Source organism: Orbicella franksi, chromosome 8 (genome assembly GCF_964199315.1).
Source record: "Orbicella franksi chromosome 8, jaOrbFran1.1, whole genome shotgun sequence".
Taxonomy (NCBI): domain Eukaryota; kingdom Metazoa; phylum Cnidaria; class Anthozoa; order Scleractinia; family Merulinidae; genus Orbicella; species Orbicella franksi.
In genome coordinates, this window is record NC_138152.1 from 8,541,262 (window position 1) to 8,554,645 (window position 13,384).

Genomic DNA, 13,384 nt, shown 5'->3' on the forward strand with positions numbered 1-13,384 from the left:
GGGGAAAGTGTAAAAGGAAGAGAGAGAAAAAAAACAAAAACAAAAACAAAAACACGAAAAACAAATCTGTTGCCTCAGGTCTCTGTACGAAAGCATAGAATAGACGATTAAGTACACAAAACTACACGAATGAAAAGGAGAAAAGAAAACCAAACAACAAAACACACAAAACACGAGAATCAAATCTGTTGCCTGTGGTCTCTGTACACACCTCCATAATACACGCTAGCTGTTCCACTTCATTCTCACCAGGAAACAAAGGGTATCCCGTGTACAGCTCGGCAAGAATACACCCTAAACTCCACATGTCAATGGCCATGTTGTACGGAATACCTGAAGCAAGAAACTCAAACTTAACATGCACTCGGATTTTTTACTACAAAATACAAACACCATGCAAGCTTACACTTGCACCAGTGGATAATTTTCTCCTTTTTACAAAACCATACAAGCTTACAGTTACAACCACAAGCTTAAACCACCCAACACTTCTTAAATATAAACAGGTCATTTGGTTCTGACGATAACATCATTTATATTAAATCTGCTTGTCTAGTAACAGCTTTCGGGCGTGCTCTTGTTTCGCTCGAGAGTAATTCGGTGGTTACGCTAGAAAATAACCGCAATTGTCGGCAAAAATAATGGCTTGACCCCGTAGAGCAGTGCTCGACAAATGGTAGGAACTAGTTTCGTATCGTTTGTTTCGACGAGAATGGAAAATGGATTGCACCATGGACGAACTTGAAAACATGAGAGCCGTGTTGTTTGAAATGTTGCAAACACTCTCAAGTTGAAATGATCGAGGAAGAAAATTTCCACTTACCTAAAATAACTTCGGGTGAACGGTAAAACCGACTTTGTATGTACGTGTAAACTGTAAGGAAGAAGAAGAAGAAGAAGAAAAAAAATACACACATTAATTCACTTCCTGAGCGCGCTGCTCGCCAGCTGCGCATCACAAGCTGTGATTGGTTAGTTCCGACAAAAGAATTCCTCTGATTGGTTAAAACTTTTGCACACAAAAATGTGTGTCAATGGCAGAGAATGAAACCATAAGAATAGGCCGTTTTATCGTGTTGCCTTTTGCCTCAGTTTCAAAACGAGTCTTCGTGCGAAACCACTCATGTGAAAATGTGTTCTGCACTGGTCTTCAACGAGGAATCGCTTTGAAACAGAGGCGTAAGGTAGTTCGGAAATGGCCCATCGCTCTAGCTTACGGGTGGATATCTAAAGTTGACAAAATATTGACAGAAATACCTTTTTGATGTTCGTAACAACTTGAACCAAAGTCTATCACCTTTATAGCACTTTGACCTCTTTGTCGTAACAAAATGTTCTCCTGAAACGAGAAAGAAACAAAACCATTAAAAGTTGAAAGATTTGTAAATAGCCACGGAGGAATGAACGAGTTTTGCGAGAAACAGGTCCGCGAGAAACAAATAAATAAAAGAAGCTTAGGCTAGTAGCTACATGTATCTATAATTTTCTAAGCTCGCAAAAGTAACTTAAGGAATATAATAAGATGAAACATATTTTGAAAACTATCGTTGAAAATCAACACCACTATGAAAAAGTACAACAGACGCCAAAAAAGAGCATTGGACTAATCAGAAAACTGTACAACAGGTTCAAAGCGCGGGAAAACTCGTGGACGTTTACGATTGGTTGAAAAAAAAAACAGCCTCTTTGCTGTAATTGGTTAATAGACTGTGTTCATTGTCACGCAATAAAAAATAAAATCAAAAACCAAAGATTTACACAAGCACTTTTCCTTATACTTTAAGTCCTAATATGGCTAACAATCACGAGATAAGTGTATACTTTTCGACAAACGCGATCTTAGCTTTATGTCATGCACCGCCATAACTCCGAAATTCAAAATGCGCTGGTTTCCAAACGAAGGACGCTATTGAGCTGGAAAGTCGTAAACAGACCTAAATTTAGTACCTCTTATGCCTGATGAGGATAAAACCTTTAGTGGCTCTTTAGTTTTGGATTTGAGAATTTGATGACGTCACGTGAACACAATCTATACCGTACTTTGAAAGAAATTTGTTTTTGCGCGTGATCGAGGGAGCTCATTAACACACAAACAAAAGATACGCGTTATTGCGTTGACCAGACAAACGGAAATCGCTGTAACAAGAAATATAAACCAAAGTCACTTACCGGTTTTAAATCGCAGTGGATAATTTTCTCCTTGTACAACACTCTAAGACACTGGAGTAACGAATAAGCAAACCTGAAAAACAACGAATAAGCTTGATGAAAAATTAATTCAGTACGTTGAATTGCAAATGTAAAATTCAAGTTACCACTAAAATTTGAAAAAAAGCTTGATAAACATCAAAATTAAGCAATTATACTAAAATTTCTTGAAGGTCCTTTATTATCCAACTGCAGCGATTACTGTCCAAACAACGCGGGAAACGAGTAATAAATTCAAAATACAGCGATATTGTATAGTTAGTTATTTGAATAGTAGATAAGCTGCGTGACAGGACAGCACGCGTCACGCTAATCTGTCACGCTCTTAGCTCTTGTCACCTGTAGGTACTAACTGTTGTTGACTTACCTTCTTATAAGCGCGAGACTAAATCCTTGGAAATTGTTCTTTTTTATTAATTCGTACAAATTCATCCTGCAACGAATAGTAACCACAAAATGTTGGTTAAACGGTGAAGTGAAATCACGATGCTATGTACGCGGCGCTGAAATACATTACTTGCACCAAGATTTTGACGTTCAAATTTCGGACGTTTAATTTTCGATTACTTTTATCTCATTTCGGACAAATTTACGTCAAAAATTTCGGACACTCTGCTGAACATAGCTAAAGTAAATTTACGCATGGAAAAAAAAAAAACAGATGTGCGTATGATAGTTCACGTTTCACAGATACATCGACGAGAAAATGGCACAAATTTTATCAAGCCGTTATGTGTCTCAACTAGAGTTCATTCCTAAAAGGATACCAGGGGCTTTGGAGCTACTTAAAAGTGGTAGTGTCAATATTTCGGACGCTTAAAATTTCGGAACCTTTTGCAAGAAATGTGTAAATAAAACTTGTTACTTACCCCATGAGTTCGAAGCTAATGCACAAATGGTTCCTGAAAAGAGGCACAAGAAACTTTATTTAAGAATAAAGTTCTTTCAACAAAGCTAAACCCAATGACGCCGTAGATCGGCGAAAGATTGGATATTAAACATCATTTTACACAGTCGTTTCAGGCCCTATTTGAACTTTAGTATTATTAAAGCAAACACGTGTAAAACATGCTTGACTATGATATATAAAACAAAATTCCCTAAATTTTAAGCCAGGAACACTTTTCACCAAATGAAAACAGGTTTTAAGGAAAATAAGACAGTCGCTGTCAACAACGCACATCAATCGAATCCTTTTCAACATCAGAATTCTCTTAACCTTTTTCCATACATTCCCTTCAATTCTCGTTGGGAAAATTTGGCTCTAGTCAATACGGTTTTTCTGAGATGACAATTTCCTTTATTCTCATTACGTTCCTGCTGCAAGTAATAGTGATAAGGTAGAGAGAAGACACGATTTGATCAGAAGAGTTCAACTCACCTGAAGTAGAAATAGTCTATCATGTGTATGAGATTGTAACTGTTTTCCTTATCCTGAGAAATTCAAAGAGGAACAAATTATCTACCGCTTTGAGCTTAACGTAATTTTTTTATGCCAGAATAAGCTTATTTTCAAGATCTTACTAACCTTTTTACGTAAGTGTTCTAGAATTTTAACCTCCACTAGAGCTTGCTGATGAAATCTGGAAAACAAAGAAACACCAAATGTGAACTGTTGCATAAAGGTAAACTGCACAGTCGGAAAAGAAAGAGAGCGCAAAGCACTATTCACTAGTGTGTATATGCGCACATGTACTTGTCTCATACCTCTTTTTGTTACGAATAATTTTAACGGCGACATGTTGTCCAGTCTTGTGATCCAGCGCTTTGACCACTTGGCCAAACGAACCCTTGCCAAGCACCTCCAACACTTCATATCTGTACACTAGGTGGTCGTGTAACGCCTTCAGATAGCTGCCATTCTCGTCATCATAACCTGGGAAAATTATCACAAAATAATCAGACCCAATCTTCCACGAGAATGATAAATAATTAAATAAGAAACTTTTCATTCAAGTCAAAGAGCAACGTAAGTTAAACAAGACTCACAATAATCATCCTCTCTACGGATTGATATTCAGAGGTAAACAGTGAAGCTGGAACCAGTTGAGATCGCTTTAAGACGGCCTAAACCTCCACAGTGATACAAGAAATACACAATGGAAGCGGCAAAAGAAATTTTACTGTATTTTGTTTTCCGTATTTCTAGCCGCTGAATACGTTCGTTACATTTTCAGTCATACAAACTCTTCTATGTACGGTGTTTCGCAATATCACACAGTGTGCTTGGGATACCTGTGGGCTGAATTTCTACAAGTGCCAATCCGCCTCCCTACCATCCCCACCCCAAAGTTCTGGACAGGTTGATCGGCTTGTCAAAATTTATTGACAATGCATTTTGCTATAAGGTCCTGACCACACTACGCAGGAGAAATTTGAAAACAGCGTTTTCACTCTGAAAACGCATTAAATGTTTTCCTTTCACATTACGCCGGAGAAATTTGAAAGCGCAACAATCACCGGTTATTTTAGAGTTGTGTTTGGGGATATCTCAGGCAGGGAAACCACACGATTGTCGTAACTTCATTATTTACGAAAAGCTTCGTTATCAAAATGTTGTCCGTCCAAACTACAACGCAAAGCCAGCGTTTTCAAATTCCTCCAGAAGAGCGTTCTGGAAAAGCTCCGTTTTCGTGACGGATTAGTGGGGACGGTAGGCCAAACGCTAGAAATAAAGCTGCGTTTTCAAGTTTCTCCGGCGTAGTGGATGGGGCCTAAACGAAACTGTTGAAACCTGGGAGCCTCTGCCCAAAAAGTTCATAGATTTTTCAATGGCTCTTGCAGCAGCGGACAGTTTATTCTAACCAATTTGGTGTCAACTCATCAAAAATTCTGGAATATTCCTGGAGTTCACTCTTTACGGGCTTTCACTGTAAGCTTAAGCTCAAACTTGATGATGACAAATGAAGTACCGTTATTCTGAGGCGCGCCAGGGACACCTTCAATCTTCTTCGCCTCCAAACCAAGAAACCATACGTCCGGGAAATCACGAATCTCTTGCGACTGCTCGAACGAGGTCATCTTGTCTCCGTAATGATTGATTGCCACTAACAAAACAATTTTAAAAATGAAAATTAATAGCTGTTAGCTTTTTTAATACTGTTAAAATATTTTATCGTGTACTGTGAACTTTTATCTAATATCGTGTGTTGAACACAACGACGCTGAACCGAGTTCAAAATTCGGAAATCAGGTCATGTTCAGAAACCTTCCGGACAACTTCCGAAGGCCCAGACGATCTTCGGGAATCTTCGGAAATCTTCGAAACAATTTTCTTTTCACGGAGAAAAAAACTTACGAAAAATACTCTCTGCATAAACACATCGCAATTTGCAACAATTTTACACTGTTAAAAGCATTGAAAAATATGTACTGCCTATTAGAACAAAATCGCCAATGGCGCAGCTAATGCGGATCTTTCCTTGTACGAGAAAATAATTTCTTTTTTTGCCAAAACGTAACTAATCCACTGCTTGAATTGTTCCACAAGCGACATACCAGTTTTATTGACGAACGGGCGGAAAAGCTTTTGGAAAATATGCAAACAATAGCCTCCATTTGGCGCGAAAATATGCTCGGATATTTGTCCGCAGACATTATCTGTTCCGTGAGCCGAACAGTTTTCCGAGAGCGTAGCTCGAGGAAAACTGTGAGCTTCAAGGAACAGATAATGCCCAAGGGCAAATATTCGAGCATATTTCCGTGTCAAATAGGGGCTAGTGTGTTTATTATCCTTCAAATAAAAGAAGGAAAAAAGGAAAGAAGCGGAAATCAAACCTATCTTAGTCATCGATTTATATCAATGAATAACAGAATCTTACCGCTTGGTGACATGGGCAGTTTGACCCCGTTAGGGTCTCGGCGTACGCGAGTAAACGTCTCATTCTCACTGTTTGTTCTGAAAGAAAAGGAAAAAAAAATGCAAACATATCGACAAGTTAACACTAACGGTGAGAAATTTATAACTTCCGCACACAATTTAAAACACCATGTAAATTTGAAAAACATGCCCTCCAGATAAGGCTGGTTACCCCGCAGGCAACTTGGAACCATTGAGTTTTAGCCATCCAGTAATTTTTTAGCAGCAGAATTAAACTCCCAAAACAGGAAAAATTCCGGACGTTTTTTTTTTTTTACTACTTTCCTTCTTTTAATAGGTTTGGAAAACTACTTGTCTGTGTTACACTGGATGAACATGTAAGAGTTTCCATTATTGCTACATAAATTAAAGCATTCAACAGAGATTAAAGTCATTTGCATTTGAAAGACTCCTCGCTTTAGCCTCAGTTGCAAGCTAGTTCCAGTGCAATACCGAGAATACGTACATGGCCTGTTGTTTCACTTACATTAGAGTGGAATGCCGTTTGGATCCTGGTTTGCTGTAATCGCTCAAGTTCAGATTTTGCGCCTGTAATAATAAGAACAAACAGAAACTAACAATGTTAGCTTTATATAGTTACAATGAAGGTCTTTCGATACCCCTTAGACTTGAAGGAGAGTAGGGTAGGGGTGAAATTTTACTACATCACTTGCAAAAAATTTCGGACAATGTTAAGCTCGGACAAAAAACTGTCCGAAAATAAAACCGCTCTAAATTTTTAAACGTCCGAAATATTTAAAGCTCTGTCTGAACCTTTTAAGTAGCTCCCAAGCTCTTAGTTTCCTTTATGGAGCGAACTCTGTCGAAACACTTCTTGAGATGCGTTACGGCTTGATAGAATTTGGGATATTTTCTCGTCGGTGAATCTGTAAAACCTTGAGGCTGCAGTAAAACTATCATTTTCACAGATGTTGTTTCAGTCTAACTCGTGTTTTATGGTCGTAAATTTACTTTAGCTATGTTTCCGCAGTGTCCGAAATTTTTGTCAGAACTTTGTCCGAAATGAGATAAAAAGTATCCGAAATTTTTTCGTTCAAAATAAAATGTCCGAAACTTTAACGTCCGAAATTTTTTGGCCAGTAATGTATCTGTTTCACACTTTGTGGAGCGCTTATGAAACAATGGCCAAAAGGAAAATAAATTAGAATATGGAAAAAGTTAGAATCGTGAAAAGATCTTGTTTTCTACGCTGGTTTAGGTTCCTTAATTAAAAAAGATTTTGGAATCACAGGGCCGTTGCTACTAATAACAAATGAACAGAAGCCCTTGCCTTGCCTCGCCGAATGAAATTTATAAATGAAAAAGAAGTGGTTTTTTTTTACATTGCCTCTATAACTATTTTCGTTTGGTTAGGACCTTGGAAACATTTGTAACAACATTCCCAACATCTAATTTCTCGCACAAATTCTTAAGATGTTTGTCAATTTTTTGAAAAAGAGAAACTTGTTTTGAATACCCATTTAATGTTAACACTCAAAAAATACCAGTAGTTTATCGTAACAACTTCAAATTTTCCTTCTTATTTCTAGCGTATTATCACAAGCGTTTACCTAATGATATTTCTCGCTTTATTTTCCTGCAAATTAATTAATATTTGCTTTGCGTATCTTTGTTTTTTCAGTTTGACTCCAAATAGTTTTCAGCTATCCCTAAAGCCCTGGATTTCTCTGGGAAAATAATTATTGCTGAAGCTTACTGATTCAATGGAATGCCGGAAAGATCACGATTGCGACGACTGAATTATCAGAGAGTACCTTGAAAAGTCGAAAAATTATTTCGGACGAGCGCCAGTAAAATGGTAAATAATCTGAAATACAGTGCACTTAACAGGTGCCAAAAAAAAAAAGAAAAAAAAAAGTTAGAAAATAAACTCTGGTTTAGTTAGGTATTCACTTTTCTTTTAACCTCTAAATCGCTCGCGGATTTATAGTTATCCATGGTCGAATAAGCTTTCAAACATGTTAAGAAATACCAATGTGAGAATTCTTGCCTGTAGCAAACACCACAAGTAATTCCGATGGCAGCTGTGTTTGTGAAATACAAGCCGAGCGAAAGTGGTATCTTGGCAATCTAAAAAGCCGTTTTCATCTACCGCGACCTTCGTACGAACTCTCATTAACGAGGAAGGATTCAAAACCAAACTCGAAACAATAACTGGAAATTCGTGTGAGATATTAGTCGACGCAAAAGCAAATCCGAAAACAAAGTCTACTGCACGAAAAAAAAAAAGAGAAAAAACTGTTGATATTGGTCCAAAAATAATCAAACACCGTCTGGTTTAGTTTAAACTCTCAGATTACAGAACGACAAGATTTATTCGACAGAGATTACGAACAAATTTTCAGCCGATGTTTTCGCCGAGAAAATCAATTACAGGCGCTTGGCAGATCGACATAAGTAAACCAATTTCCTGCAACGTTTAACAATAAATTATTTTCTCGACAATTACTTGTAACCAAAAAACCCTTAAAACATGAAGTTTTTCAGAAAAATCAATGTTTTGACGCAAAATTAAGCACCCATATGACGGCAGGAAAAAAATAATTACACTTATAGCTATCAGTAGAGTAGATCAACCCGAGTGCTCATACATTCTGCCGAAAAAAAAAATAAACGTCGACGCATAACGAAAACACATTTCACCCGCTCTTGCAAATACCGATTATAAGAACGTTTTTCGTTCAAGTTACTAAACGAAAATCAAGACGAGAAACGCGGCACGCTTGAATTAAGCCCACGATCATTTTTTTCATGGTAAATATTTGCTGAATTATTTACTTCATCAAACACTTTTCATATGCTGGGAAAACAAATTCAGGGTTTTATTGCGCCCTCTACAAAAAAGACAAAATAAACGTAAAAAGAGTAACTATGAAATTGCCCTTCAAAAATGGAGCAACGAAGAAAAAAATCGCGCTGTAATTATTGCTTTATCGGAAAAATCTTAAATGCAACGTGAACAAACCTTCTTTCTATGCACAGACTGGAGAGATCCCGCCAGGCCAGTGAAAACTCTTATTTTCATATGTCCTCGAGTCAAAGTACTCGTGTTCTGGATCGAAATGCCTGTCTTTTGGCCTGGTTTCTGTCCTTGTTTCACCATCATGAAGCGTTGGTTTTCGGTTCTTCAACACTTAAGGCTTCAAGCTACCCGCTCGCCGATCGCCATACTGGAATGACCTGTCGCCTTGTGGTCGGCAAGCTGCTTAATACAACAACGTTGATTCTCGACGCAAGATTAAATGGAAATCAGTGCTGGCGACGAGTCGTCTTTAAGCAAAAATAAATGAATAATTTTGTTGTTGCACACAATCAGGTCCCAGCTTGACTCGCGACGATCGACCCAGTGGAAAATAAAAGCTTGTGTGAAAACAACTCGTTGTACATCTGTTCTTCAATTGCGAAAAAAAAAAACACATGTTGCCAAGGCAATGAGATTACCGAGTGGTTTGAAGTAATAAATTATTCAGTTTTGTCAGGAACTAATGGAATAAGCGAAGCAATTTCCACCTGCTTAGCCCATACTTCATTCAGGCCACTGCGATTGGAAAGCCATTCAAAGGTTCCTACTCAGAACCCATTTAAGCGTAGCGTCACGAAAGAAAACCAACTCAGAGTCGAAAAGAAGCCATTTAAACTCCTCGATTTCTACACGAAAAAAAGTGTTTAAATGGGTGTGCCGTCGGCACTTTCGCACAATACGAAACGAAAATTGTTTATTGTAGCACACCGAATGAGATTGTAATTATCAGGCGTAGAAAAACACCTCTTTAACTACGTTTTCCATTAGCACGTAATTATGTATTTCGTTAACTGCGAAACTTAAGACAAAGGCTAACATCACAAGTGGAAAACACTTTAAAGACAAATTTGAATCGCTTAAAAAGCCACCCTGGAAAATAATTTCATAACGTTCAGCCAGTTTCAAGCTCAAAATCAAGGAGGTTAGAAATAAATTTACTCTTACACTGCGATCGGTTGTGCCAAATTTTCTACACGTTCTCAAAAATAAATAACTGCACTAAAAAAAGCAAATTACATATGGAAGCACTTTATCGGCGTACTTCAGAGAACACACAACAATAACCCAGGATCATTTATTATTTAGCACGTCTTAATATAGAGCCAACATTTATATGCACTGCTTTAGTATCCAGCTTTTAAAAGAACACTTCAGAGATTATCAACCGTCAAATGTTCTCTTGAAAGTCACCGATTCATTGTTTTAAACAGCACCTATTTTATTCCCTTAATCTCGAATTTAATCATGCTTTTAAGAGAGGAAAACTGTACAGTTTAGAACCTTTACGATCGGCGCGATTTTTAATCTCATTCCCAGATCTTCGCCCACACACAAGAGATTTTGGAATAAAATTACGCGCTCTCAACGGAACACGATCAACCAACACAGATTCAAAGCTTCTCCGCATACAGCTACCAGTATTATCTTCTTATAAAAAAGTAGCAGTTATTCTGAAAGGTTTTTTTTTTTGCCGTTTCTTACATTTTCAACCCAACTTCGCAAAACCAGCTCTAGATTCCGGTTCTAATTCTTAGTTACAAAAAAAAAAAGCGCAACTAGCGATTGCTTACAAAGAAACGTCAGTTGCCGAGCAACGTCACTGTCTAAGATCGCGCGGGCTCATTCAATCCTCGAAGGTTAAACAAGGGCTTGACTCACCTGTTTACTTGTGGAACTCTTTAATATATTCTGCTGGTTCAGCAACTGAGGCAGTTGATCGGAGAACTTCTGTGGGGTTGAATAGAAAATACGAACTTGTTGAAAGTGTTTTTGTCGTGGAATTTCGATGAACTTGGTCAGCGAAGCATGCGCAACTGGGAATGAGAAGGGAGAAAAACACCAGGGTGAAGGAGGGGATGAAAGGGGGACAGTGAGAAAGGGGCGATAACGTTCGATCCTTCTCTTAGTTTTTCGATTCTCTTCTTTAAAGTGCCTATGAAGTAACAATAATTGCTCTTATTTGAAAAACTTTTCAAAGTAAAGAAGAATGGCGTTTTCCTTTTTGGAAAATCTTTTTCGTTTTAGGGATATTTACGTTTTTGTATTAGGCAAATGAGGAAAGTGATGACGTCATAGGTGGTTTCACTAAAACAGCACAGCACTAAATCGAGAATAACTCTAGAAATATCAAAGCAGTGTTCTTTAAACTTGGCAGGCTGTTGCCATGACAACAGTTATGCCGCTGGTTCTGTTTTAATTAAGACTAAAATTCTCACTCCCACCAATCTAATGGGGAGAGTTAAGACAATATGGGAACCATGTGTGTTCCGAGCAAGACCCTCTGTCCAACTTTAAAAGGTTGCAAATGGGGATGTTTGGTTTTTCACAGAAAGAGACTGGAGCCAAGAGTGTTGCCATGGCAACAACATAGTAGGTGTCATTCTGTTTCTTTTGTGATGTACATTGCTGGTGCCAAGTTTGAAGAACACTGCTTTAATATTTCTAGAGTTATACTCGATTGACTGTTGTGCTGTTTTAGTGGAACCACCTATGACGTCATCACTTTCCTCATTTGCATAATACAAAAACGTGAATATCTCTAAAACGAAAAAAGATATTCCAAGTAGGAAAACGCCATTCTTCTTTACTCTGAAAAGCCTTTCAAATAAGCAGCAATTATTTTTTACTTCATAGGCACTTTAAAGAATCGGAGGAGAAAACGGAGTTTCATGCAAAGGTTCTTTAAAGCTCTCAAACAAGTTCCGATTTTTATAGCCGAATCAAAAAATCAAGAAAGAAATGAGCAGTCATACCACGCCAAAGATTGTCAACCTTCTAATATTTTGCAAACAGGCTACTGGACTCAAACTCCCCAGCAACACCCCCCGCTCCTCCCCCTTCCAAAAAAAAAAGACATCTCCACGACTCCTGTAGTGGTAGTTGAGGGTTCACCGAAGATACAGAGATCTGTACATTGTTTAAAAGGACTCACCTTGCCTTCCTTGGTACCATGGTCATCCCCCTGCAAAACATTAACGTTAACTGTAGAAATATACCCGACGGAAAAGAGCCCGAGAGTCGTCCACACACAGGCTATCAAAAACAGGAATATGGAAAGACACTTTGTTCTTCTTGAAAACATTTATAATCTTCTCCTGTTTCGTTATAGTTTTCAGGCATTTATGTGTTTAATTTTTATGTGTGTTGTATTTTCTTATTGGCAATTCTAGGTTTATTATTACAGGTTTAGGTTTACATTCACAAGCTCGGAAAAAAAAAATTACAGCATATCCTTTGGACAAGTAGCTCTAAAATTTTGCTTGCCATGGCTAAGTCTTAGGTTGCTCTTTTTTGAATTAGTTGGCAGATGACTTGCCTGATTGCTTGCCCATTGGGCAAGTGTAAATGAAAAGTTACTTGCCCGGTAAGAAAATCTACTCGTCCCGGACGACTGGATGACACTTTTTTGAGCCCTGCAACAGAAATAAAGGTTTGGAGAAACAGTACCTGGCCATGGTGTCTATCAGGACCAAGCTGCGGTAAAGTTCCTGGAAGAATACTTGTTACCCTCTAGAAAATAGTGAGAGAAAAAAAAACAAATTCAAAATTTGTAGGCTAGTGGTTACGATAAACTGGATACCGTTACTATGAGAAAATTGAACCGTCCTTAAATTCACTCACACAACACGGTATTTTTTTATGGGCAGTACACTGTAGAATCTATGAAACGTCAGTGGAGTATGTACAGTTGCTTTTTTTTTTTTTTGCAATTCAATTTTATTTACAGGATTTACACTCACACTACTTACAGCACCTCTGTTTATACTTACAAAATAATATACTTACGCTATACTTACTTAAAACTTACACTACTTCCAATACATTCATTACAATACAGCTAACACTATATACAGTTGCTGCCCTTGCTGCCCTTGCTGCAGATCAAGTAAGGTTAAGTCTGGATATGAGCCAAATGGCTCATCAGGCTGCAGCTTATCCCGGTTTTTGTAGCATAGAGCAACCAGGAGTATTTCTATTCCTCCTTGGATGGGATGCTAGTTCATCACCCCCCCCCCCCCTCCCCCACTCCAGCATTAAGTTTGCCAGTACCCAGTTGTGCACCTGGGTGGAGAGAGGCACTGTGAGAGTTAAGTGTCTTGCCCAAGACACAACACAATGACCCCTGGCTCGACTTTAAGCACATATCTTTTCCCTAAGTTATTGTAATTTTCTTAGCAAATGCATATTAAGTGTCTAGAGCAAATAAAGCATTGTTGTTGTTGTTGCTCACCAGGGTCGATCCTGGGCCACTCCCTCCGGAGTGGAACGCACTA

General features: G+C 38.2%; 1 protein-coding gene across 5 annotated transcripts in view; it reads right to left on the reverse strand.

The window, feature by feature from the left end:
* The window catches only part of LOC145495486 (dual specificity tyrosine-phosphorylation-regulated kinase 4-like), a 29,003-nt gene that overhangs the window by 3,745 nt on the left and 11,874 nt on the right, over positions 1 to 13,384 (reverse strand). For 4 of the 5 annotated variants that reach the window (XM_081475116.1, XM_081475117.1, XM_081475115.1 and 1 more), the window contains 15 exons: positions 12,558 to 12,620; positions 12,043 to 12,072; positions 10,770 to 10,838; positions 6,555 to 6,616; positions 6,030 to 6,106; positions 5,121 to 5,255; positions 3,916 to 4,084; positions 3,737 to 3,791; positions 3,590 to 3,642; positions 3,078 to 3,110; positions 2,576 to 2,641; positions 2,170 to 2,242; positions 1,258 to 1,339; positions 824 to 874; positions 212 to 333 (listed from right to left, as the gene is read on the reverse strand). In XM_081475116.1, the coding sequence (XP_081331242.1) occupies positions 212 to 333; positions 824 to 874; positions 1,258 to 1,339; positions 2,170 to 2,242; positions 2,576 to 2,641; positions 3,078 to 3,110; positions 3,590 to 3,642; positions 3,737 to 3,791; positions 3,916 to 4,084; positions 5,121 to 5,255; positions 6,030 to 6,106; positions 6,555 to 6,616; positions 10,770 to 10,838; positions 12,043 to 12,072; positions 12,558 to 12,620 (1,140 nt within the window). The other variant, XM_081475119.1, reaches the window with a different exon arrangement.